The sequence below is a fragment of the Oncorhynchus tshawytscha genome, linkage group LG03 (genome assembly GCF_018296145.1).
Source record: "Oncorhynchus tshawytscha isolate Ot180627B linkage group LG03, Otsh_v2.0, whole genome shotgun sequence".
In the NCBI taxonomy this organism is placed as follows: Eukaryota; Metazoa; Chordata; class Actinopteri; order Salmoniformes; family Salmonidae; genus Oncorhynchus; species Oncorhynchus tshawytscha.
The window spans coordinates 79,840,143-79,865,860 of NC_056431.1; the positions used below are offsets into that span (position 1 = coordinate 79,840,143).

Genomic DNA, 25,718 nt, shown 5'->3' on the forward strand with positions numbered 1-25,718 from the left:
TGGGACCAGCTAGTGAGGGACTGGGACCAGCTAGTGAGGGACTGGGACCAGCTAGTGAGGGACTGGGACCAGCTAGTGAGGGACTGGGACCAGCTAGTGAGGGACTGGGGGACCCAGCTAGTGAGGGACTGGGACCAGCTAGTGAGGGACTGGGACCAGCTAGTGAGGGACTGGGATCCAGCTAGTGAGGGACTGGAACCAGCTAGTGAGGGACTGGGACCAGCTAGTGAGGGACTGGGACCAGCTAGTGGGGGACTGGGACCAGCTAGTGAGTGAATATGACCAGCCAGTGAGGGACTGGAACCATCTAGTGAGGGACTGGGACCAGCTAGTGAATGACTGTGACCAGCGATGGCTGGTTTCCCACCCTCTGCCTGATAAACTACTCACTGCATGGCAGCTCAGTGTGCAGATGACTGAAAATAACAGCTAGCCAGCCAGCCAGTCAGGCAGCCAGCCAGCCAGACACTCCCTACCAAGTTGATTGCTGGCTGGCTTCAGTATCTACCAGAAGTATGAGCTGAGAGGATGAATCTCCTCCGGATGAGTCAGGGAGATTGAGATGAGGAGATTCCATTTGGCAGACAGGCACTAGGTCAGAACATGGGAGGACAGGAGAGGGGATCTCACAGGAGAGGGGATCTCACAGGAGAGGGGATCTCAGAGGAGAGGGGATCTCAGAGGAGAGGGGATCTCAGAGGAGAGGGGATCTCAGAGGAGAGGGGATCTCAGAGGAGAGGGGATCTCAGAGGAGAGGGGATCTCAGAGGAGAGGGGATCTCAGAGGAGAGGGGATCTCAGAGGAGAGGGGATCTCGCAGGGGATCTCGAGGGGGGGATCTCGCAGGAGAGGGGATCTCGCAGGAGAGGGGATCTCGCAGGAGAGGGGATCTCGCAGGAGAGGGGATCTCGCAGGAGAGGGGATCTCGCAGGAGAGGGGATCTCGCAGGAGAGGGGATCTCGCAGGAGAGGGGATCTCGCAGGAGAGGGGATCTCGCAGGAGAGGGGATCTCGCAGGGGTGGGGATCTCGCAGGGGTGGGGGGATCTCAGAGGGGTGGGGGGTGATCTCACAGGAGAGGGGATCTCACAGGAGAGGGGATCTACAGTGGATCTCACAGGAGAGGGGATCTTATAGGGGTGGGGAGAGTGATCTCACAGGAGAGTGGATCTCAGAGGAGAGGGATCTCAGAGGGGGGTGATCTCACAGGAGAGTGGATCTCACAGGGGGAGGATCTCACAGGAGAGGGGATCTCACAGGGGGATCTCACGAGGAGAGGGGATCTCACAGGAGAGGGAGAGTGGATCTCACAGGAGAGAGGATCTCACAGGGGGTGATCTCACAGGAGAGTGGATCTCACAAGGGGGTGATCTCACAGGAGAGTGGATCTCACAAGGGGGTGATCTCACAGGAGAGTGGATCTCACAGGGGGTGATCTCACAGGAGAGTGGATCTCACAGGGGGTGATCTCACAGGAGAGGGGATCTCAGAGGGGGGGTGATCTCACAGGAGAGTGGATCTCACAGGGGGTGATCTCACAGGAGAGTGGATCTCACAGGGGGTGATCTCACAGGAGAGGGGATCTCACAGGAGAGGGGATCTCACAGGGGGCGGTGATCTCACAGGAGAGGGGATCTCACAGGAGAGGGAGAGGGGATCTCACAGGAGAGGGAGACGGGATCTCACAGGAGAGAGGATCTCACAGCGTCCTCGCTGGCTCTAGCTTACTGATATTATCCTTGGTTTGGGTCCTTCTACTCGTTTGCATGTTTTGCTCACCAGATCCTTTCTCTTTCTCCTCTCTTTCTGCTCGTTCATGTGCTTATTAATGCAACTGCAATTATTATTAGGAATTATTATTTGACTCATCAATACGTGCACAATGTTGAATGACTGACATTCCAATCAAATCTCTGAGTTTAATTAGCAGTATACTATTGATTATCAGTATACTATTGATTATCAGTATACTATTGATTAGCAGTATACTATTGATTAGCAGTATACTATTGATTAGCAGTATACTATTGATTATCAGTATACCATTGATTATCAGTATACTATTGATTAGCAGTATACTATTGATTAGCAGTATACTATTGATTAGCAGTATACTATTGATTATCAGTATACCATTGATTATCAGTATACTATTGATTAGCAGTATACTATTGATTATCAGTATACTATTGATTATCAGTATACTATTGATTATCAGTATACCATTGATTATCAGTATGCTATTGATTATCAGTATACTATTGATTATCAGTATACTATTGATTATCAGTATACTATTGATTATCAGTATACTATTGATTATCAGTATACTATTGATTATCAGTATACTATTGATTATCAGTATACTATTGATTATCAGTATACTATTGATTAGTGGTGTACTATAGATTATCAGTCTATGGAGGGTGAGGAGGCTACAGTAGTGTCTCTAGAGGCAGGGTCTATGGAGGGTAAGGAGGGTACAGTAGTGATGACCTCCAGATCAGCTCCAGTGTGTGTGTGGATACCCCCTGTGCCAACACCACATCCCTCAACAGCCTGCTAAGGTCCTTTTAAAGGTTGAAACTAAAGTAGGTTTTCTTCCCATCTGAATGGTATTTGATGGACAGGACATTGAGGAAGGACAGGGATCAATGTTTCCCCACAGTGTGGTCATGAGTCATGTCTCCTTCACTCTGTTTCATCTTGATCACACCAGTCTTCCTATGCTTCCACAAATGCTTCCACAGCAGGTTGAAAATGCACAAATGTATTCATTACCAATCACTGATGTCCTTGATGTCCCTTGTCTCTCTTCCTCTCCTTTCTGCACCAAGCACTCCTATCTGGACTGGGAAACCTCTCTGATTCTGCAAAATATAGCAGGGAAGCCCTCTCACTTGCTGACCAAGGTGACTCCTACTTCGCTCCTCTACGTCCTCCTGCATGCTATCAGGTTCTCTGCTCCTCTACATCCTCCTCCTGCATGCTGTCAGGTTCTCTGCTCCTCTACATCCTCCTCCTGCATGCTGTCAGGTTCTCTGCTCCTCTACATCCTCCTCCTGCATGCTGTCAGGTTCTCTGCTCCTCTACATCCTCCTCCTGCATGCTGTCAGGTTCTCTGCTCCTCTACATCCTCCTCCTGCATGCTGTCAGGTTCTCTGTGATTTGCATTTCCAATTCACTCCCTCTCCCTGCTCGGCCTACTTCCTACCCCCTCATCTCTCTCTCTCTCACTCCCTACTCCCTCCCCCTGTTCGGCCTACTTCCTGTCCCCTCATCCCTCTCTCTCTCTCCCTCCCTACTCCTCACTCCCTCCCCCTGCTCGGCCTACTTCCTACCCCCTCATCTCTCTCTCTCTCTCTCTCTCTCCCTCTCCCTCTCTCCCTTCTGCTGCCCTCTCTCTCCCTACTCCTCACTCCTTCCCCCTGTTCGGGCCTACTTCCTGTCCCCTCATCTGTCTCTCTCTCCCTCCCTACTCCTCACTCCCTCCCCTTGCTCCTGCTGTCTACCTCTGCAGTCTCTGTACCGTTCTCCCATTCCACAGGGATGAGACTAAGGTCAACTGTAGTTCCATGTACTGAATGGGGAGTGTTTACGACTGTACTGTGTGGTTTAACAGTACCATTAGAATGGATTGTACCTGGACTGGGCCAGCCACCCACACCATGTCAACATGACCTGTCTGGACTGGGCCAGCCTCCCACACCATGTCAACATGACCTGTCTGGACTGGGCCAGCCACCCACACCATGTCAACATGACCTGTCTGGACTGGGCCAGCCACCCACACCATGTCCTGTCTGGACTGACCCAGCTACCCACACCATGTCAACATGTCCTGTCTGAGCCAGCTACCCACACCATGTCAACATGACCTGTCTGGACTGGGCCAGCCACCCACACCATGTCCTGTCTGGACTGACCCAGCTACCCACACCATGTCAACAAGTCCTGTCTGGGCCAGCTACCCACACCATGTCAACAAGTCCTGTCTGGGCCAGCCACCCACACCATGTCAACATGTCCTGTCTGACCCAGCTACCCACACCATGTCAACATGTCCTGTCTGAGCCAGCTACCCACACCATGTCAACAAGTCCTGTCTGGGCCAGCTACCCACACCATGTCAACATGTCCTGTCCTGTCTGGACTGAGCCAGCCACCCACACCATGTCAACATGTCCTCTCTGGGTCAGCTACCCACACCATGTCAACATGTCCTGTCTGGACTGGGCCAGCCAACCACACCATGTCTACATGTCCTGTCTGGACTGAGCCAGCTACCCACACCATGTCAACATGTCCTGTCTGGACTGAGCCAGACACCCACACCATGTCAACATGTCCTGTCTGGACTGGGCCAGACACCCACACCATGTCAACATGTCCTGTCTGGACTGGGCCAGACACCCACACCATGTCAACATGTCCTGTCTGGACTGGGCCAGACACCCACACCATGTCAACATGTCCTGTCTGGACTGGGCCAGACACCCACACCATGTCAACATGTCCTGTCTGGACTGAGCCAGACACCCACACCATGCCAACATGTCCTGTCTGGACTGGGCCAGACACCCACACCAGCGGAGGCTTGTGACTTGAACATTTGAGGAGGATGGGAGACCCATGGTATAGGCGTGGACCGCACGGAGATGACAGACTGTTTCAAAAATCGTCAGACTGATTAGTTTCACTTAAAGCATTTAGTAGACATATATATAGTACAATATAATGGGGAATGGGAATGAGAGAGCTACTTGCAGTGTTGGGAAGGGATCACATCGGTGATTAGATGAGAGTATGAGGCATGAGCTGAGGGGTTGAGGCTTCAGTGCAGGACAGGGGTTGAGGTGTTGAGGCTTCGGTGCAGGACAGGGGTTGATGTGTTGAGGCTTCAGTGCAGGACAGGGGTTGATGTGTTGAGGCTTCGGTGCAGGACAGGGGTTGATGTGTTGAGGCTTCAGTGCAGGACAGGGGTTGATGTGTTGAGGCTTCGGTGCAGGACAGGGGTTGATGTGTTGAGGCTTCAGTGCAGGACAGGGGTTGATGTGTTGAGGCTTCAGTGCAGGACAGGGGTTGATGTGTTGAGGCTTCAGTGCAGGACAGGGGTTGAGGTGTTGAGGCTTCAGTGCAGGACAGGGGTTGAGGTGTTGAGGCTTCAGTGCAGGACAGGGGTTGAGGTGTTGAGGCTTCAGTGCAGGACAGGGGTTGATGTTGAGGCTTCAGTGCAGGACAGGGGTTGATGTGTTGAGGCTTCAGTGCAGGACAGGGGTTGAGGTGTTGAGGCTTCAGTGCAGGACAGGGGTTGATGTGTTGAGGCTTCAGTGCAGGACAGGGGTTGAGGTGTTGAGGCTTCAGTGCAGGACAGGGGTTGAGGTGTTGAGGCTTCAGTGCAGGACAGGGGTTGATGTGTTGAGGCTTCAGTGCAGGACAGGGGTTGAGGTGTTGAGGCTTCAGTGCAGGACAGGGGTTGAGGTGTTGAGGCTTCAGTGCAGGACAGGGGTTGAGGTGTTGAGGCTTCAGTGCAGGACAGGGGTTGAGGTGTTGAGGCTTCAGTGCAGGACAGGGGTTGATGTGTTGAGGCTTCAGTGCAGGACAGGGGTTGATGTGTTCAGAGGCTTCAGTGCAGGACAGGGGTTGATGTGTTCAGAGGCTTCAGTGCAGGACAGGGGTTGATGTGTTCAGAGGCTTCAGTGCAGGACAGGGGTTGAAGTGTTGAGGCTTCAGTGCAGGACAGGGGTTGAGGTGTTGAGGCTTCAGTGCAGGACAGGCTCATCATGGATGGATGGTGTTGGAGAAGAACTCTTCCACTGATGGCAGGATAGGATTTGACCAGGAAGACAAAAACAACACCAGTCACTACACAGTCAGACAAAAGAGAAATGAGAACGAGTTAGTCCAAACAAGGAGGAAAATCAATGATGTGTAATAACGTGATTGTGTTTGTGAGTGACTACTTACACTGAAAGAAAATTGACTGGTCTACTCACAGTGCTTGGAGAGGAAACGTTCAATGTGCCAGTGGATGACCGGGCTTGTCAGGAGATGTGCCAGTGGATGACCGGGCTTGTCAGGAGATGTGCCAGTGGATGACCGGGCTTGTCAGGAGATGTGCCAGTGGATGACCGGGCTTGTCAGGAGATGTGCCAGTGGATGACCGGGCTTGTCAGGAGATGTGCCAGTGGATGACCGGGCTTGTCAGGAGATGTGCCAGTGGATGGCCGGGCTTGTCAGGAGACGTGCCAGTGGATGCTTGTCAGGAGATGTGCCAGTGGATGGCCGGGCTTGTCAGGAGATGTGCCAGTGGATGACCGGGCTTGTCAGGAGACGTGCCAGTCGATGACCGGGCTTGTCAGGAGATGTGCCAGTGGATGACCGGGCTTGTCAGGAGATGTGCCAGTGGATGACCGGGCTTGTCAGGAGATGTGCCAGTGGATGACCGGGCTTGTCAGGAGATGTGCCAGTGGATGACCGGGCTTGTCAGGAGATGTGCCAGTGGATGACCAGCTTGTCAGGAGATGTGCCAGTGGATGACCGGGCTTGTCAGGAGATGTGCCAGTGGATGGCCGGGCTTGTCACGTGCCAGTGGATGGCTTGTCAGGAGATGTGCCAGTGGATGACCGGGCTTGTCAGGAGACGTGCCAGTGGATGACCGGGCTTGTCAGGAGATGTGCCAGTGGATGACCGGGCTTGTCAGGAGATGTGCCAGTGGATGACCGGGCTTGTCAGGAGATGTGCCAGTGGATGACCGGGCTTGTCAGGAGATGTGCCAGTGGATGACCGGGCTTGTCAGGAGATGTGCCAGTGGATGACCGGGCTTGTCAGGGGAGAGTTGAAGTACCAGTGTTTTGCTAGCATAGACTGGAGTATGTTTCTGGATTCATCTGATGGCATTGAGGAGTATACCACCTCAGTCACCAGCTTCATCAATAAGTGCATCGACGACGTCATCCCCACAGTGACTGTACGTACATATCCTAACCAGAAGCCATGGATCACAGGCAACATCCGCACCGAGTTAAAGCCTTGAGCTGCCGCTTTCAAGGAGTGGGACACTAATCCGGACTTTAATTAGAAATCCCACTACGCCATCTGACAAATCATCAAACAGGCAATGCCTCAATACAGGACTCTGATTGAATCCTACTTCACTGGCCCTGACACTCATCGGATGTGGCGGGGTTTGCAAACTCTTACGGACTACAAAGGAAAACCCAGCCGTGAGCTGCCCAGTGACACGAGCCTACCAGACGGGCTAAATGCCTTCTTTGCTCACTTCGAGGCAAGCAACGCTGAATCATACATGAGTGCACCAGTTGTTCCGGACGACTGTGTGATCACTGTCTCTGTTGCCAATGTCAGCAAGACTTTTAAACAGGTCAACATTCACAATGCCGCTGGGCCAGACGGATTACCAGGACGTGTACTCAGAACATTGCGTGCACCAACTGGCAAGTTTCTTCACTGACATTTTCAACCTCTCCTTGACCGAGTCTGTAATACCTACATGATTCAAGCACACCACCATAGTGCCTGTGCCCAAAAATGCTAAGGTAACCTGCCTAAATGACTACCGGCCCGTAGCACTCACGTCGATAACCATGAAGTGCTTTGAAAGGCTGGTCATGGCTCACATCAACACCATCATCCCAGAAAACCCTAGATGCACTCCAATTTGCATACCGTCCCAACAGATCCACAGATGATGCTATCTCTATTGCGAGCCGCACTGCCCTTTCCCACCTTGTAAACATTTCTAAAAACATCATTCTACTTTGACATTATGGGGTATTGTGTGTAGGCCAGTGACACAATCTAAATTTAATCCTTTTTAAATTCCAGCAGTAACATAAGAAGGGAGGGAGTGGGCGAGGGAGATCATTATCACAACAGAAAGAGAGGGAGGGATCACCGTCTGTGTGTGTGTGGTGTTGGCACAGCCAGCCCGTCCTCCCTCTCAACCTCCCTCGCTCTCTGCCAGGGATGTATCCTAGTGAAAGGATCCTCTCCATTCCTGTTCTCAGTTTCTATCGTGACTCTCTCTAGCTGGACACATGTTCAGGTGTCTGGTCTGAGCAGCAACCACTGGAAGAGGGATAGAGTTGTTTGTTTTGAACAGAATCATTTAGTATTGTCTAGTTTACTACTAGTCTCGTACGTATCTCTGTGATTGGAAGCTCCTCGCCGGGCAGGGATGGTAATGGACTAACTGGATTGGTTCACTAACTACAGGAGATACAACAACAAAAAGTTATTTTATTTTGAGATACTCTGACTGTTCCTGTTTTGAGGAAGTGCTTTGGAGCTGAGAGGAATAACTGCTTTATATGGAAGAGAGAACAGCTTCTATACTGCGGAGAATTGGTTCAAAATGTAGCTTAATCCGAATACTAATCTGGGAGAATATGAAACAACGGGGGACGATTTTAACAGTAGCCATCTCTGAAAGACAAGACACTGTTTTGACGACAATGAAACAGATTTTATACCAAAGACGCACTTCAATTCTATACCTTCAATTTTAAACTGGGAATATATATGTTTTGTTCCATAAAGGAACACAGAAACGTTGCCTGGTGTAGATAGAGATCGTCACAATGGCATCTTGTTGGAGAAGCCAGGTAAGTGAGCGAGTGGAGATGGCATGAGGAAGGTGGAGGTTCCCACCTGAGGGGAGGGGGAGATGGATAGAAGGGGGGGGGGCTGTGTGGACTCTTCTGTAATGGTGCTGTGTGTGTGTGTGTGTGTAGGAGGAGCAGGTTGCCAAGAAGAAGGCAGAGAAGATCCGTGTGGCTTTGGAGAAGATCAAGGAGGCCCAGGTTAAAAAGGTGAGTTTACCTGACTGACTCATGCTACCAGGTAGCTGCTACTCCTACTAAATAGACAGGTTGAAAAGGTGAGTTTACCTGACTGACTCATGCTACCAGGTAGCTGCTACTCCTACTAAATAGACAGGTTGAAAAGGTGAGTTTACCTGACTGACTCCTGCTACCAGTTAGCTGCTACTCCTACTAAATAGACAGGTTGAAAAGGTGAGTTTACCTGACTGACTCATGCTACCAGGTAGCTGCTACTCCTACTAAATAGACAGGTTGAAAAGGTGAGTTTACCTGACTGACTCCTGCTACCAGTTAGCTGCTACTCCTACTAAATAGACAGGTTGAACAGGTGAGTTTACCTGACTGACTCATGCTACCAGGTAGCTGCTACTCCTACTAAATAGACAGGTTGAACAGGTGAGTTTACCTGACTGACTCATGCTACCAGGTAGCTGCTACTCCTACTAAATAGACAGGTTGAACAGGTGAGTTTACCTGACTGACTCATGCTACCAGGTAGCTGCTACTCCTACTAAATAGACAGGTTGAACAGGTGAGTTTACCTGACTAACTCCTACTAAATAGACAGGTTGAAAAGGTGACTTTACCTGACTGACTCATGCTACCAGGTAGCTGCTACTCCTACTAAATAGACAGGTTGAATAGGTGAGTTTACCTGACAGACTCCTACTAAATAGACAGGTTGAAAAGGTGAGTTTACCTGACTAACTCCTACTAAATAGACAGGTTGAAAAGGTGAGTTTACCTGACTGACTCATGCTACCAGGTAGCTGCTACTCCTACTAAATAGACAGGTTGAAAAGGTGAGTTTACCTGACTGACTCATGCTACCAGGTAGCTGCTACTCCTACTAAATAGACAGGTTGAAAAGGTGAGTTTACCTGACTGACTCATGCTACCAGGTAGCTGCTACTCCTACTAAATAGACAGGTTGAAAAGGTGAGTTTACCTGACTGACTCATGCTACCAGGTAGCTGCTACTCCTACTAAATAGACAGGTTGAACAGGTGAGTTTACCTGACTGACTCATGCTACCAGGTAGCTGCTAACTAAATAGACAGGTTGAACAGGTGAGTTTACCTGACTAACTCCTACTAAATAGACAGGTTGAAAAGGTGACTTTACCTGACTGACTCATGCTACCAGGTAGCTGCTACTCCTACTAAATAGACAGGTTGAATAGGTGAGTTTACCTGACAGACTCCTACTAAATAGACAGGTTGAAAAGGTGAGTTTACCTGACTAACTCCTACTAAATAGACAGGTTGAAAAGGTGAGTTTACCTGACTGACTCATGCTACCAGGTAGCTGCTACTCCTACTAAATAGACAGGTTGAACAGGTGAGTTTACCTGACTGACTCCTACTAGACAGATCCAGCAGCAGAGATTGACCCTCTGTCACCTGATGCACCTGAGATTCACCTGTGATGCACTTTGAATCGTGAAGCATACTTAGATTGTGTTAAAAGTGATGGCAACAGCTTTACCCAGGGGAATGGATAGACCTTGTTTGCACATAAGATGGCTTCACTGGTCTGTACAGAGGATTAGTGATGAATGCCCTACTCTGTTATATGGCTCAGGTTACTGCATACAGGACCCCAGGCTCTCTCCCTCACTCTCTCTCTCTCACTCCTTCTCTCCTTTACTCTCTCTCTCTCTCTCCCTCACTCTCTCTCTCCCTCACTCTCTCTCTCTCCCTCACTCTCTCTCTCTCCCTCATTCACTCTCTCTCTACCTCACTCTCTCTCTCCCTCACACTCTCCCTCACTCTCTCTCCCTCTTTCTCTCTCTCCCTCTTTCTCTCACTCTCTTTCTCTCACTTTCTCTCTCTCATCCTCTCTCTCTTACTCTCTACCTCACTCTCTTTCCTTCTCTCTACCTCTCTCTCTTGTTCCTTACTATGAGATATTCTGACTGTTCCTGTTTTGAGGAAGTGCTTTGGAGCTGAGAGGAATAACTGCTTTATATGGAAGAGAGAACAGCTTCCCTACTGCGGAGAATTGGTTCAAAATGTATCTTAATCCGATTACTAATCTGGGAGAATATGAAACAACGGGGGACGTTGGGAGTTGCAGCGATGGGACAAGACTGTAACTACCAATTAGATACCACAAAATTGGAGGGGAAAAAAAGGTGTAAAAAAAGTTTGTGATCCAGTGTGTGACCCGTATGTGATGTAAAGTTAGCCTGCTGTCTGTGTGTGGTCCCTTCTAGCTGGTGATCAGCTTTTATTGAACCATTCTACATAAGTAGTCTGATGTGAAGACTCCCTCTCTCTGTGTCTCCTCCCCTCTAGCTGGTGATCAGAGTGCACCTGTCAGATGAGAGCTCTAAAACCATGATGGTGGACGAGAGACAGACTGTCAGACAGGTTCTGGACAGCTTGTTGGACAAGTCCCACTGTGGCTACAGTCCTGACTGGTCCCTGGTCGAGACCATCAACGAACTACAGATGGGTAAGGAGCAAACACACACAAATACTGTGGACACTGCTCCGACTGCAGATCGATAAGACACTGCTCCGACTGCAGATGGATAAGACACTGCTCCGACTGCAGATCGATAAGACACTTCTCCAACTTCAGATGGATAAGACACTGCTCCGACTGCAGATGGATAAGACACTTCTCCAACTGCAGATGGATAAGACACTTCTCCAACTGCAGATGGATAAGACACTTCTCCGACTGCAGATGGATGAGACACTGCTCCGACTGCAGATGGATAAGACACTTCTCCGACTGTAGATGGATAAGACACTTCTCCGACTGCAGATGGATAAGACACTTCTCCGACTGCAGATGGATAACACACTTCTCCGACTGCAGATGGATAACACACTTCTCCGACTGCAGATGGATAAGACACTGCTCTGACTGCAGTTGGATAAGACACTGCTCTGACTGCAGGTGGATAAGAAACCTCTCTAGCTGCAGATGGATAAGACACTTCTCCAACTGCAGATGGATACGACACTGCTCTGACTGCAGGTGGATAAGACACTTCTCCGACTGCAGATGGATAGACACTTCTCCAACTGCAGATGGATACGACACTTCTCCAACTGCAGATGGATACGACACTTCTCCAACTGCAGATGGATAACACTTCTCCAACTGCAGATGGACAAGGCACTGCTCCGACTGCAGATGGACAAGACAATTCTCCGACTGCAGATGGATAAGACAATTCTCCGACTGCAGATGGATAAGACACTTCTCCAACTGCAGATGGATAAGACACTGCAGACACTGCAGGATGGATAAGACACTTCTGCAACTGCAGATGGTTAGACACTTCTCCGGCTGCAGATGGATAGACACTGCTCCGACTGCAGATGGATGAGACACTTCTCCGACTGCAGATGGATAGACACTTCTCCAACTGCAGATGGATACGACACTTCTCCAACTGCAGATGGATACGACACTTCTCCAACTGCAGATGGACAAGGCACTGCTCCGACTGCAGATGGACAAGACAATTCTCCGACTGCAGATGGATAAGACAATTCTCCGACTGCAGATGGATAAGACACTTCTCCAACTGCAGATGGATAAGACACTGCAGACACTGCTCCGACTACAGATGGATAAGACACTTCTGCAACTGCAGATGGTTAGGACACTTCTCCGGCTGCAGATGGATAGACACTGCTCCGACTGCAGATGGATGAGACACTGCTCCGACTGCAGATGGATGAGACACTGCTCCGGCTGCAGATGGATGAGACACTGGAGCGATGACACAGACATACAATTCTTTATATAATTTCCGAGTTGCTTTTCTGAAATACCAAAGGGATTACTAGCCATCGTCATGTGGCCGTGGTCTGCTCTGAGCAGCAGAGGGGGATGGGCAGCCATCGTTATGTGGCCGTGGTCTGCTCTGAGCAGCAGAGGGGGATGGGCAGCCACAACCGGGATGAAAAGATTCAATCGCTTAGAATATGAAAACACCCCAAGAGGGAGGGTATTAAAAGCCATTGACATTCTGCAGCAGAGCAGTCTGTCATCACAGTACAGCCCGTTGAGATGGGCCATTAGTATGTGGTCTGTCATCACAGTACAGCAGAGAGGATTGGTGGCCGTTGAGACAGTCTGTTAGTATGTGGTCTGTCATCACAGTACAGCAGAGAGGATTGGTGACCGTTGAGACAGTCTGTTAGTATGTGGTCTGTCATCACAGTACAGCAGAGAGGATTGGTGGCCGTTGAGACAGTCTGTTAGTATGTGGTCTGTCATCACAGTACAGCAGAGAGGATTGGAGAGAGGCAAAGAGGATTTCCCCCTCACCTTCTGATGTTCCCAGAATCTCTATGTTAACCAAGGGGTTTTCAAATGTCACATCAGTAGGGTAATGAGAGGAAAAAGGGGGGAAGAGGTATTTATGACTGTCATAAACCAACCCCCAGGCCAACGCCATGACACTATGTAGGTTCACAGCTCTGTCTCAGTCTATGTAGGTTCACAGCTCTGCCTCAGTCTATGTAGGTTGACACAGCTCTGCCTCAGTCTATGTAGGTTCACAGCTCTGCCTCAGTCTATGTAGGTTGACACAGCTCTGTTCCAACATCTAGTGGAAAGCCTTCCCAGAAGAGTGGAGGCTGTTATAGCAGCAATGTTCCAACATCTAGTGGAAAGCCTTCCCAGAAGAGTGGAGGCTGTTATAGCAGCAATGTTCCAACATCTAGTGGAAAGCCTTCCCAGAAGAGTGGAGGCTGTTATAGCAGCAATGTTCCTACATCTAGTAGAAAGCCTTCCCAGAAGAGTGGAGGCTGTTATAGCAGCAATGTTCCAACATCTAGTGGAAAGCCTTCCCAGAAGAGTGGAGGCTGTTATAGCAGCAATGTTCCAACATCTAGTGGAAAGCCTTCCCAGAAGAGTGGAGGCTGTTATAGCAGCAATGTTCCAACATCTAGTGGAAAGCCTTCCCAGCAGAGTGGAGGCTGTTATCGCAACAAAGGTGGACTCCATATTAATGCCCGTGATTTTGGAATGACGAGCAGCTGTCCACATAGTGTTTGGTCATGTAGTGTGTGTACAGTACAGGCGTTAAGGTCGGCCGTTGATCAGGAAGAGACAGATGCGCGTCTCTAGTCTTCAGCCCTGAGTGATGCCTGTCGGTCTGTACACTGTGTCCTTTTACTGACTTTGAGAGAGTTGACCGATCTACATGACTCAAGGCTGCTGGGATGAGTATGGTTGGACATCTGAACCAACGACCCTATAATCATTAAACTCCTAATCTAAAGCCACTTACAGAACTGTCAGCATTGACACATACTCAGAGTGTACAATTCATCAGGGCATGGACTCTACAAGGTGTCCAAAGCGTTCCAAAGGGCCCATGTTGACTCCAGTGCTTCCCACAGTTGTGTTAAGTTGGTTGGATGTCCTTTGTCCTTTTAGGTATCGGTGACCAACAGAAAGTGTAACTCAGTAAAATCTTTGAAATTGTTACATGTTGCGTTTATATTTCTGTTTGGTGTGTGATACTTGTACAATATCCAGTACTCCTATTGGTTAACGTGGCGTTTCAAAACTGAACGTAAAAGCAGCTATATGTTACTTTTTGGGGAACCAAATTCACATAGAAATGTGTGTTATAGATCTGTCACTCTCATTGAAAGCCAGTCTGAGAAGCGGTAGTTTGGTTCTACGTGCTCTATTTCTATGCTTCCCGTTAAGTTTCATTTTTGTATCTCTTACTTTCGGTTTTGTCCACCAGCTTCAAACAGCTGAAAATACGAAATAATTTTGCTTATGGAAAATATATTTCACAGCGGTTTAGATGATACAATGATTCTCTGCACAATGACTGCTCGTTTTGTCACAAACTGAAATTAGACAAACTATTAGCATTTCAGCAACCAGGAAATGGCGGAGCGATTTTTGCGTATTGCACCTTTAATTGCCTAGCAACCAGTTTTATATGAATAAGCTGAATTAATGTTGTCAAATAACAAATGTTGTCAAAATAACACTTGTAAATTCAATACCTGTTTCCTATAGTCCTACAAATGCTTTTTCACTGATAAAATAAGCCATTTAGAAGATAACCAATATCACTAGTGCAAAGTAGCTAGCATAAGTTTATGTTTCTAGCTAAATAGCTAGCTCTGTGTTTTTGAACAAATATAGACTAAAGCCTTAATGCTAAAATCATTTTTCATTTTTCAAATGTTTGGAATACTGACTCCAAACAGCAAATTATAAGCGACCCAAATCGGATTTGCTTGTGTTCAGTCAGTTGCTGACATGGCTACGCTAATTGTCATAGTAACGACGGGCGTGTGCACAGTGTAGGCTGATTGGTGGTGGTGCTCGTGCTTCCTATCGCTCAGAAGTTATGTAGCAAGCTAAGGTGACAACAAAGCCTGCCATGGACGTTTCCCAGTTGTCATAGCGTAAGAACACTTTTAAAGACTGAAAGGATAAGATCATCTGAAATCCTTTTTGGCTAGCCACAGCAGTCAACTAGCTAGCTAGCTAGGTAGCTGTTTAGCTAGCCACAGCAGTCAACTAGCTAGCTAGGTAGCTGTTTAGCTAGCCACAACAGTCAACTAGCTAGCTAGGTAGCTGTTTAGCAAGCCACAGCAGTCAACTAGCTAGCTAGGTAGCTGTTTAGCAAGCCACAGCAGTCAACTAGCTAGCTAGGTAGCTGTTTAGCAAGCCACAGCAGTCAACTAGCTAGCTAGGTAGCTGTTTAGCAAGCCACAGCAGTCAACTAGCTTGCTAGGTAGCTGTTTAGCATTCTAGCACATTCACTTATTTGTTTGTATACAATTAACAAGCTAGTTAGCTACCACATGTTCTTTTCAAACTGTCAACTGAGTAGCTAGCAACAATATATTCAAAATAACAGTTTAAAAAAACTTTAAGGCAAATAAATCAGGTTTGACCGTTCAGACAAGTCGCATGGTCAGGAATCAGATTTGTATCCGACTTTAAACCACTTACAAAGGTGGCTTGAAATATATGATTCCATGTGTTTTTTGGCTGTTCAGACTGCAGGGGGGAAAAACATTTCAATCGGATATGCAAAGAAATTGGACTTGAGTCACTTCAAACTGTCAATGTGAACAAGGCTTAACCTCTAGCGTCGAGCAATCCCGTATCCGGGAGCGTAACCATAGCCTCAAGCTCATTACCATAACGCAACGTTTCCTATTCATGAAAATCGCAAATGAAATGAAATAAATATATTGAAACACAAGCTTAGCTTTTTGTTAACAACACTGTCATCTCAGATTTTCAAAATATGCTTTTCAACCAAAGCTACACAAGCATTTGTGTAAGAGTATTGATAGCCTAGCATTCAGCAGGCAACAATTTCACAAAAACAAGAAAATCATTCAAATAAAATAATTTACCTTTGAAGAACTTCGGATGTTTTCAATGACGAGAGTCTTAGTTAGATAGCAAATGTTCATTTTTTCCAAAAATATTATTTGTGTAGACGAAATAGCTCCGTTTTGTTCATCACGTTTGGCTAAGAAAAAGGCCAGAAAATGCAGTCACTTTTTTCCAAATTAGCTCCATAATATCGACAGAAACATGGCAAACGTTGTTTAGAATCAATCCTCAAGGTGTTTTTCACATATCTATTCGATAATCTATCAGTGGTGGCAGCTGGCTTCTCATCAGAAGAAAACGGAAAAATACTGCAGCTGGAGATTACGTAATAATTGCGACGGAGGACACCAAGCGACCACCTGGTAGATGTAGTCTCTTATGGTCAATCTTCCAATGATATGCCTACAAATATGTCACAATGCTGTCGACACCTTGGGGAAGCGACAGAACGCCTAAACTCATTCGTGGCCCATTCACAGCCATATAAGGAGTCATTGGCATGAGGCGGTTTCAAAAAATGCGGCACTTCCTGATTGGATTTTATCTGTTTTTTTTCTGTAACATCAGTTGTGTGGCACTCACAGACAGTATCTTTGCAGTTTTGGAAACGTCAGTGTTTTCTTTCCAAAGCTGTCAATTATATGCATAGTCGAGCATCTTTTCGTGACAAAATATCTTGTTTAAAACGGGAACGTTTTTCATCCAAAAATTAAAATAGCACTCCCTATATCCAAGAAGTTAACTAGCTAGCATGTGATCCTTTAAATCTAATCTATAAAGATAGCTAGCAAGGTAACTAAGCCAGGAATACCAACTACGTTTTCACAATGTAAAAACATTGTAAAAACATAATTTTGCCAGGTGCTGTCTAAATCCAATATTTTAGACCGCCAACTCAAGGCTTAATGTTAATGACAATGGCTTCCACCCGCACCACGGTTCAAATCCTACCTCTGGAAAAATCATGTATAATGCATTTTACTGTTTTTTTCCCTGTCTCTCTTTTTTGTTTTATTGAACAATTGAAGAATCTAAATTTCTATGGCTGTTGGGTTAAGGTATATTTAGTTATAGTATATAAAGTACTATGGCTGTTGGGTTAAGGTATATTTAGATATATGACTGTTGGGTTAAGGTTTATTTAGTTATAGTATATTAGACTTCTCTCTTACTCCACTGATGCCACAGGCTCTATGATTCGTACAACCCTCTGCTCTTCCACTGCTAGGAACACCAACTTCATGATAGGCCTAATGTTCAGAATACTCTAACCAACTTCATGATAGGCCTAATGTTCAGAATACTCTAACCAACTTCATGATAGGCCGAATGTTCAGAATACTCTAACCAACTTCATGATAGGCCGAATGTTCAGAATACTCTAACCAACTTCATGATAGGCCTAATGTTCAGAATACTCTAACCAACTTCATGATAGGCCGAATGTTCAGAATACTCTAACCAACTTCATGATAGGCCTAATGTTCAGAATACTCTAACCAACTTCATGATAGGCCTAATGTTCAGAATACTCTAACCAACTTCATGATAGGCCTAATGTTCAGAATACTCTAACCAACTTCATGATAGGCCTAATGTTCAGAATACTCTAACCAACTTCATGATAGGCCTAATGTTCAGAATACTCTAACCAACTTCATGATAGGCCTAATGTTCAGAATACTCTAACCAACTTCATGATAGGCCTAATGTTCAGAATACTCTAACCAATTTCATGATAAGCCTAATGTTCAGAATACTCTAACCAACTTCATGATAGGCCTAATGTTCAGAATACTCTAACCAACTTCATGATAGGCCTAATGTTCAGAATACTCTAACCAACTTCATGATAGGCCTAATGTTCAGAATACTCTAACCAACTTCATGATAGGCCTAATGTTCAGAATACTATAAATCAAAGACCCTTGGGTTTTAGTGGCCACCATGATATTTAAAACACACCTACTGCTCTTTTGTATTTACACCAACTTTAGAATGTGCAGACTGATACCTCACAATATTTACATACAGCTTTTTCATACCTTTGATATCGTTGGCTAGGAGAAACTCCCTAGAAAGGCAGGAACCTAGGAAGAAACCTAGAGAGGAACCAGGCTCTTTTAAAAAAAAATGTTTTTTTCCTTTATTTAACAAGGCAAGTCAGTTAATAACAAATTCTTATTTTCAATGATGACCTAGGAACGGTGGGTTTAACTGCCTGTTCAGGGGCAGAACAACATATTTGTACCTTGTCAGCTCGGGGATATGAACTTGCAACCTTTCGGTTACTAGTCCAACGCTCTAACCACTAGGCTACCCTGGCGGTCAGTCCTCTTCTGGCTGTGCCGGGTGGAGATTATAACAGAACATGGCCAAGATGTTCAAATGTTCATAAATGACCAGCAGGGTCGTATAATAATAATCACAGTAGTTGTAGACGTTGCAACAGGTCAGCACCTCAGGAGTAAATGTCAGTTCGCTTTTCATAGCTGAGCATTCTGAGATCGAGCCAGCAGTTGAGGGAGAGAGAGAGAGGGGGTCGAAAACTGCACGCCCGGTGAACAGGTCAGGGCTACATAGCCACAGGCAGAACAGCAGAAACTGGAGCAGCAGCACGACCAGGTGGACTGTGGGACAGCCTGGAGTCATCAGGCCAGGAAGTCCTGAGGCATGGTCCTAGAGCTCAGATCCTCCAGTAGTGATAAGTCTATCTCTCCATCTCCTTTCCCTCCAGAACGTATCTTTGAGGACCATGAGAACCTGGTGGACAGCCTTCTGAACTGGACCAGAGACAGTCAGAACAGACTGATGTTCATAGAACGCATAGAGAAGTACGCCCTCTTCAAGAACCCTCAGGTGAGACAGACAACCACTGCGTCATTGTTATGAAGGGCTACAGGTCTAGTTGTAACATGGGTAGTTACAATCCTGTATGCTGATTAGCTGAAAATGCATTCCTTAAACCTTCTCACCTTAGTTTACAATCAATTGAATGCAGATTACACAATTGAATGCAGATTATACAACCAATGCATTAATGCACTGACTGAGGCTGAGCTGCTTAAATAAAACATTGGTTGGTTTCACCAAAATGGATACCCACGGTTGTATCAGCTATGCTGTTGGTATGAACACCCCCCCCCCCGCCCCCAAGCGTGTCCTTCACATCTAGGTCAGTATGTTGTAGATGATTATATTCTGACTAATAGATGAGGAATGAGATTGGGAACTGGTGAGCGCGGCTTTCTCCTTGGTGAACAGTCGGTTTTAGTTCTCTGCTAAAATGTTAAAGGGACAGTTCAGCTAAATTCCATATTTAGATATTTGTTTCTTTACTGTGACAGCAGTCTATGGACAAAGACAGACTGCAATACACATTTTTGGTTTTATTCAACTTTATGGTCATGCCCTGATTGACCTTTCCCTCTCTCCTTTACGATCATACTCTGATTGACCTTTCCCTCTCTCCTTTACGATCATACTCTGATTGACCTTTCCCTCTCTCCTTTACGATCATACTCTGATTGACCTTTCCCTCTCTCCTTTACGATCATATTCCGATTGACCTTTCCCTCTCTCCTTTACGATCATACGCTGATTGACCTTTCCCTCTCTCCTTTACGATCATACTCTGATTGACCTTTCCCTCTCTCCTTTACGATCATACGCTGATTGACCTTTCCCTCTCTCCTTTACGATCATATTCCGATTGACCTTTCCCTCTCTCCTTTACGATCATACGCTGATTGACCTTTCCCTCTCTCCTTTACGATCATACGCTGATTGACCTTTCCCTCTCTCCTTTACGATCATACTCTGATTGACCTTTCCCTCTCTCCTTTACGATCATACTCTGATTGACCTTTCCCTCTCTCCTTTCCCTCACCTGGAAATTCACAGAACTATTTGTTGGGGCGGAAGGAGACGTGTGAGATGGCAGACCGGAACAAGGAGGCTCTACTGGAGGTATGATATGCAGCCTCATCACTTATTCACACAAAGGTTAACTTATTCAGGTCATTTCAGATTGTTATGTTGTAACTGTAACCTTGTGTTAGTATCTACTATGGTGATGCTGAGGTGTGTGTTAGTATCTACTGTGCTGAGGTGTGTTAGTATCTACTATGGTGATGCTGAGGTGTGTTAGTATCTACTATGGTGATGCTGAGGTGTGTTAGTATCTACTATGCTGAGGTGTGTTAGTATCTACTATGGTGAGGTGTGTTAGTATCTACTATGTTGAGGTGTGTTAGTATCTACTATGTTGAGGTGTGTTAGTATCTACTATGGTGAGGTGTGTTAGTATCTACTATGCTGAGGTGTGTTAGTATCTACTATGGTGAGGTGTGTTAGTATCTACTATGGTGATGCTGAGGTGTTAGTATCTACTATATATATATAGTATCTACTATGGTGAGGTGTGTTAGTATCTACTATGTTGAGGTGTGTTAGTATCTACTATGTTGAGGTGTGTTAGTATCTACTATGTTGAGGTGTGTTAGGATCTACTATGGTGATGTGTGTTAGGATCTACTATGGTGATGTGTGTTAGTATCTACTATGGTGAGGGGTGTTAGTATCTACTATGTTGAGGTGTGTTAGTATCTACTATGGTGAGGTGTGTTAGGATCTACTATGGTGAGGTGTGTTAGGATCTACTATGGTGAGGTGTGTTAGGATCTACTATGGTGAGGTGTGTTCGTATCTACTATGGTGAGGTGTGTTAGTATCTACTATGGTGAGGTGTGTTAGTATCTACTATGCTGAGGTGTGTTAGTATCTACTATGGTGAGGTGTGTTAGGATCTACTATGGTGAGGTGTGTTAGGATCTACTATGGTGAGGTGTGTTAGGATCTACTATGGTGAGGTGTGTTAGGATCTACTATGGTGAGGTGTGTTAGGATCTACTATGGTGAGGTGTGTTAGGATCTACTATGGTGAGGTGTGTTAGTATCTACTATGGTGAGGTGTGTTAGTATCTACTATGGTGAGGTGTGTTAGTATCTACTATGGTGAGGTGTGTTAGTATCTACTATGGTGAGGTGTGTTAGTATCTACTATGGTGAGGTGTGTTAGTATCTACTATGCTGAGGTGTGTTGAGGTGTGTTAGTATCTACTATGGTGAGGTGTGTTAGTATCTACTATGGTGATGCTGAGGTGTGTTAGTATCTACTATGGTGAGGTGTGTTAGTATCTACTATGGTGATGCTGAGGTGTGTTAGTATCTACTATGGTGATGCTGAGGTGTGTTAGTATCTACTGTGGTGATGCTGAGGTGTGTTAGTATCTACTATGGTGAGGTGTGTTAGTATCTACTATGGTGAGGTGTGTTAGTATCTACTATGGTGAGGTTTGTTAGTATCTACTGGTGATGCTGAGGTGTTAGTATCTACTATGGTGAGGTGTGTTAGTATCTACTATGGTGAGGTGTGTTAGTATCTACTATGGTGAGGTTTGTTAGTATCTACTGGTGATGCTGAGGTGTGTTAGGATCTACTGTGGTGATGCTGAGGTGTGTTAGTATCTACTATGGTGAGGTGTGTTAGTATCTACTATGGTGAGGTGTGTTAGTATCTACTATGGTGAGGTGTGTTAGTATCTACTATGGTGAGGTGTGTTAGTATCTACTATGGTGAGGTGTGTTAGTATCTACTATGGTGAGGTGTGTTAGTATCTACTATGGTGATGCTGAGGTGTGTTAGTATCTACTATGGTGATGCTGAGGTGTGTTAGTATCTACTGTGGTGATGCTGAGGTGTGTTAGTATCTACTATGGTGATGTTGAGATGTGTTAGTATCTACTATGGTGAGGTTTGTTCGTATCTACTATGGTGATGCTGAGGTGTGTTAGTATCTACTATGGTGATGCTGAGGTGTGTTAGTATCTACTATGGTGAGAGGTGTGTTAGTATCTACTATGGTGAGGTGTGTTAGTATCTACTATGGTGATGTGTGTTAGTTTCTACTATGCTGAGGTGTGTTAGTATCTACTATGGTGATGCTGAGGTGTGTTAGTATCTACTATGGTGAGGTGTGTTAGGATCTACTATGGTGAGGTGTGTTAGGATCTACTATGGTGAGGTGTGTTAGTATCTACTATGGTGAGGTGTGTTAGTATCTACTATGGTGAGGTGTGTTAGTATCTACTATGCTGAGGTGTGTTAGTATCTACTATGGTGAGGTGTGTTAGGATCTACTATGGTGAGGTGTGTTAGGATCTACTATGGTGAGGTGTGTTAGGATCTACTATGGTGAGGTGTGTTAGGATCTACTATGGTGAGGTGTGTTAGGATCTACTATGGTGAGGTGTGTTAGGATCTACTATGGTGAGGTGTGTTAGTATCTACTATGGTGAGGTGTGTTAGTATCTACTATGGTGAGGTGTGTTAGTATCTACTATGTGAGGTGTGTTAGTATCTACTATGGTGAGGTGTGTTAGTATCTACTATGGTGAGGTGTGTTAGTATCTACTATGGTGATGCTGAGGTGTGTTAGTATCTACTATGGTGAGGTGTGTTAGTATCTACTATGGTGATGCTGAGGTGTGTTAGTATCTACTATGGTGAGGTGTGTTAGTATCTACTATGGTGATGCTGAGGTGTGTTAGTATCTACTATGGTGATGCTGAGGTGTGTTAGTATCTACTGTGGTGATGCTGAGGTGTGTTAGTATCTACTATGGTGAGGTGTGTTAGTATCTACTATGGTGAGGTTTGTTAGTATCTACTGGTGATGCTGAGGTGTTAGTATCTACTATGGTGAGGTGTGTTAGTATCTACTATGGTGATGTGTGTTAGTATCTACTATGGTGAGGTGTGTTAGTATCTACTATGGTGAGGTGTGTTAGTATCTACTATGGTGAGGTGTGTTAGTATCTACTATGCTGAGGTGTGTTAGTATCTACTATGGTGAGGTGTGTTAGTATCTACTATGTTGAGGTGTGTTAGTATCTACTATGTTGAGGTGTGTTAGGATCTACTATGGTGATGTGTGTTAGGATCTACTATGGTGATGTGTGTTAGTATCTACTATGGTGAGGGGTGTTAGTATCTACTATGTTGAGGTGTGTTAGTATCTACTATGGTGAGGTGTGTTAGTATCTACTATGGTGATGCTGAGGTGTGTTAGTATCTACTATGGTGAGGTGTGTTAGTATCTACTATGGTGAGGTGTGTTAGTATCTACTATGGTGAGGTGTGTTAGTATCTACTATGGTGAGGTGTGTTAGTATCTACTATGGTGATGCTGAGGTGTGTTAGTATCTACTATGGTGATGCTGAGGTGTGTTAGTATCTACTGTGGTGATGCTGAGGTGTGTTAGTATCTACTATGGTGAGGTGTGTTAGTATCTACTATGGTGAGGTGTGTTAGTATCTACTGTGGTGAGGTGTGTTAGTATCTACTATGGTGAGGTGTGTTAGTATCTACTATGGTGATGCTGAGGTGTGTTAGTATCTACTATGGTGATGTTGAGATGTGTTAGTATCTACTATGGTGATGTGAGTTCCTACTATGCTGAGGTGTGTTAGTATCTACTATGGTGAGGTGTGTTAGTATCTACTGTGGTGAGGTGTGTTAGTATCTACTATGGTGAGGTGTGTTAGTATCTACTATGGTGAGGTGTGTTAGTATCTACTATGGTGAGGTGTGTTAGTATCTACTATGGTGAGGTGTGTTAGTATCTACTATGGTGAGGTGTGTTAGTATCTACTATGGTGAGGTGTGTTAGTTTCTACTATGGTGAGGTGTGTTAGGATCTACTATGGTGAGGTGTGTTAGGATCTACTATGGTGAGGTGTGTTAGTATCTACTATGGTGATGCTGAGGTGTGTTAGTATCTACTATGGTGATGTGTGTTAGTATCTACTATGCTGAGGTGTGTTAGTATCTACTATGGTGAGGTGTGTTAGTATCTACTATGCTGAGGTGTGTTAGTATCTACTATGGTGATGCTGAGGTGTGTTAGTATCTACTATGGTGATGTGTGTTAGTTTCTACTATGCTGAGGTGTGTTAGTATCTACTATGGTGAGGTTTGTTCGTATCTACTATGGTGATGCTGAGGTGTGTTAGTATCTACTATGGTGATGTGTGTTAGTTCCTACTATGCTGAGGTGTGTTAGTATCTACTATGGTGATGCTGAGGTGTGTTAGTATCTACTATGGTGAGGTGTGTTAGTATCTACTATGGTGAGGTGTGTTAGTATCTACTATGGTGAGGTGTGTTAGTATCTACTGTGGTGATGCTGAGGTGTGTTAGTATCTACTGTGGTGATGCTGAGGTGTGTTAGTATCTACTATGTTGAGCTGTGTTAGTATCTACTGTGGTGAGGTGTGTTAGTATCTACTATGGTGAGGTGTGTTAGTATCTACTATGGTGAGGTGTGTTAGTATCTACTATGCTGAGGTGTGTTAGTATCTACTATGGTGAGGTGTGTTAGTATCTACTATGTTGAGGTGTGTTAGTATCTACTATGGTGAGGTGTGTTAGTATATACTATGGTGAGGTGTGTTAGTATCTACTATGGTGAGGTTGAGATGTGATAGTATCTACTATGGTGAGGTGTGTTAGTATCTACTATGGTGATGTGTGTTAGTATCTACTGTGGTGATGCTGAGGTGTGTTAGTATCTACTATGGTGATGCTGAGGTGTGTTAGTATCTACTATGGTGAGAGGTGTGTTAGTATCTACTGTGGTGAGGTGTGTTAGTATCTACTATGGTGAGGTGTGTTAGTATCTACTATTCTGAGGTGTGTTAGTATCTACTGTGGTGATGCTGAGGTGTGTTAGGATCTACTGTGGTGATGCTGAGGTGTGTTAGTATCTACTATGGTGAGGTGTGTTAGTATCTACTATGGTGAGGTGTGTTAGTATCTACTATGGTGAGGTGTGTTAGTATCTACTATGGTGAGGTGTGTTAGTATCTACTATGCTGAGGTGTGTTAGTATCTACTATGGTGAGGTGTGTTAGGATCTACTATGGTGAGGTGTGTTAGTATCTACTATGGTGAGGTTTGTTAGTATCTACTATGCTGAGGTGTGTTAGTATCTACTATGGTGATGCTGAGGTGTGTTAGTATCTACTATGGTGAGGTGTGTTAGTATCTACTATGGTGAGGTATGTTAGTATCTACTATGGTGATGCTGAGGTGTGTTAGTATCTACTATGGTGAGGTGTGTTAGTATCTACTATGTTGAGGTGTGTTAGTATCTACTATGGTGAGGTGTGTTAGTATCTACTATGGTGATGCTGAGGTGTGTTAGTATCTACTGTGTTGAGGTGTGTTAGTATCTACTATGGTGAGGTGTGTTAGTATCTACTATGGTGAGGTGTGTTAGTATCTACTATGGTGAGGTGTGTTAGTATCTACTATGGTGATGCTGAGGTGTGTTAGTATCTACTATGTTGAGGTGTGTTAGTATCTACTATGGTGAGGTGTGTTAGTATCTACTATGGTGAGGTGTGTTAGTATCTACTATGGTGAGGTGTGTTAGTATCTACTATGGT

The 25,718-nt window shown here is 45.5% G+C and overlaps 1 protein-coding gene across 1 annotated transcript in view; it reads left to right on the top strand.

The window, feature by feature from the left end:
• LOC112246890 (ras-associated and pleckstrin homology domains-containing protein 1) overlaps window positions 1-25,718 on the top strand; it is a 123,192-nt gene that overhangs the window by 68,956 nt on the left and 28,518 nt on the right. The window contains 5 exon segments of the mRNA XM_042320056.1: window positions 2,835-2,909; window positions 8,754-8,831; window positions 11,144-11,303; window positions 18,943-19,064; window positions 20,109-20,174. Of these exon segments, the coding sequence (XP_042175990.1) occupies window positions 2,835-2,909; window positions 8,754-8,831; window positions 11,144-11,303; window positions 18,943-19,064; window positions 20,109-20,174 (501 nt within the window).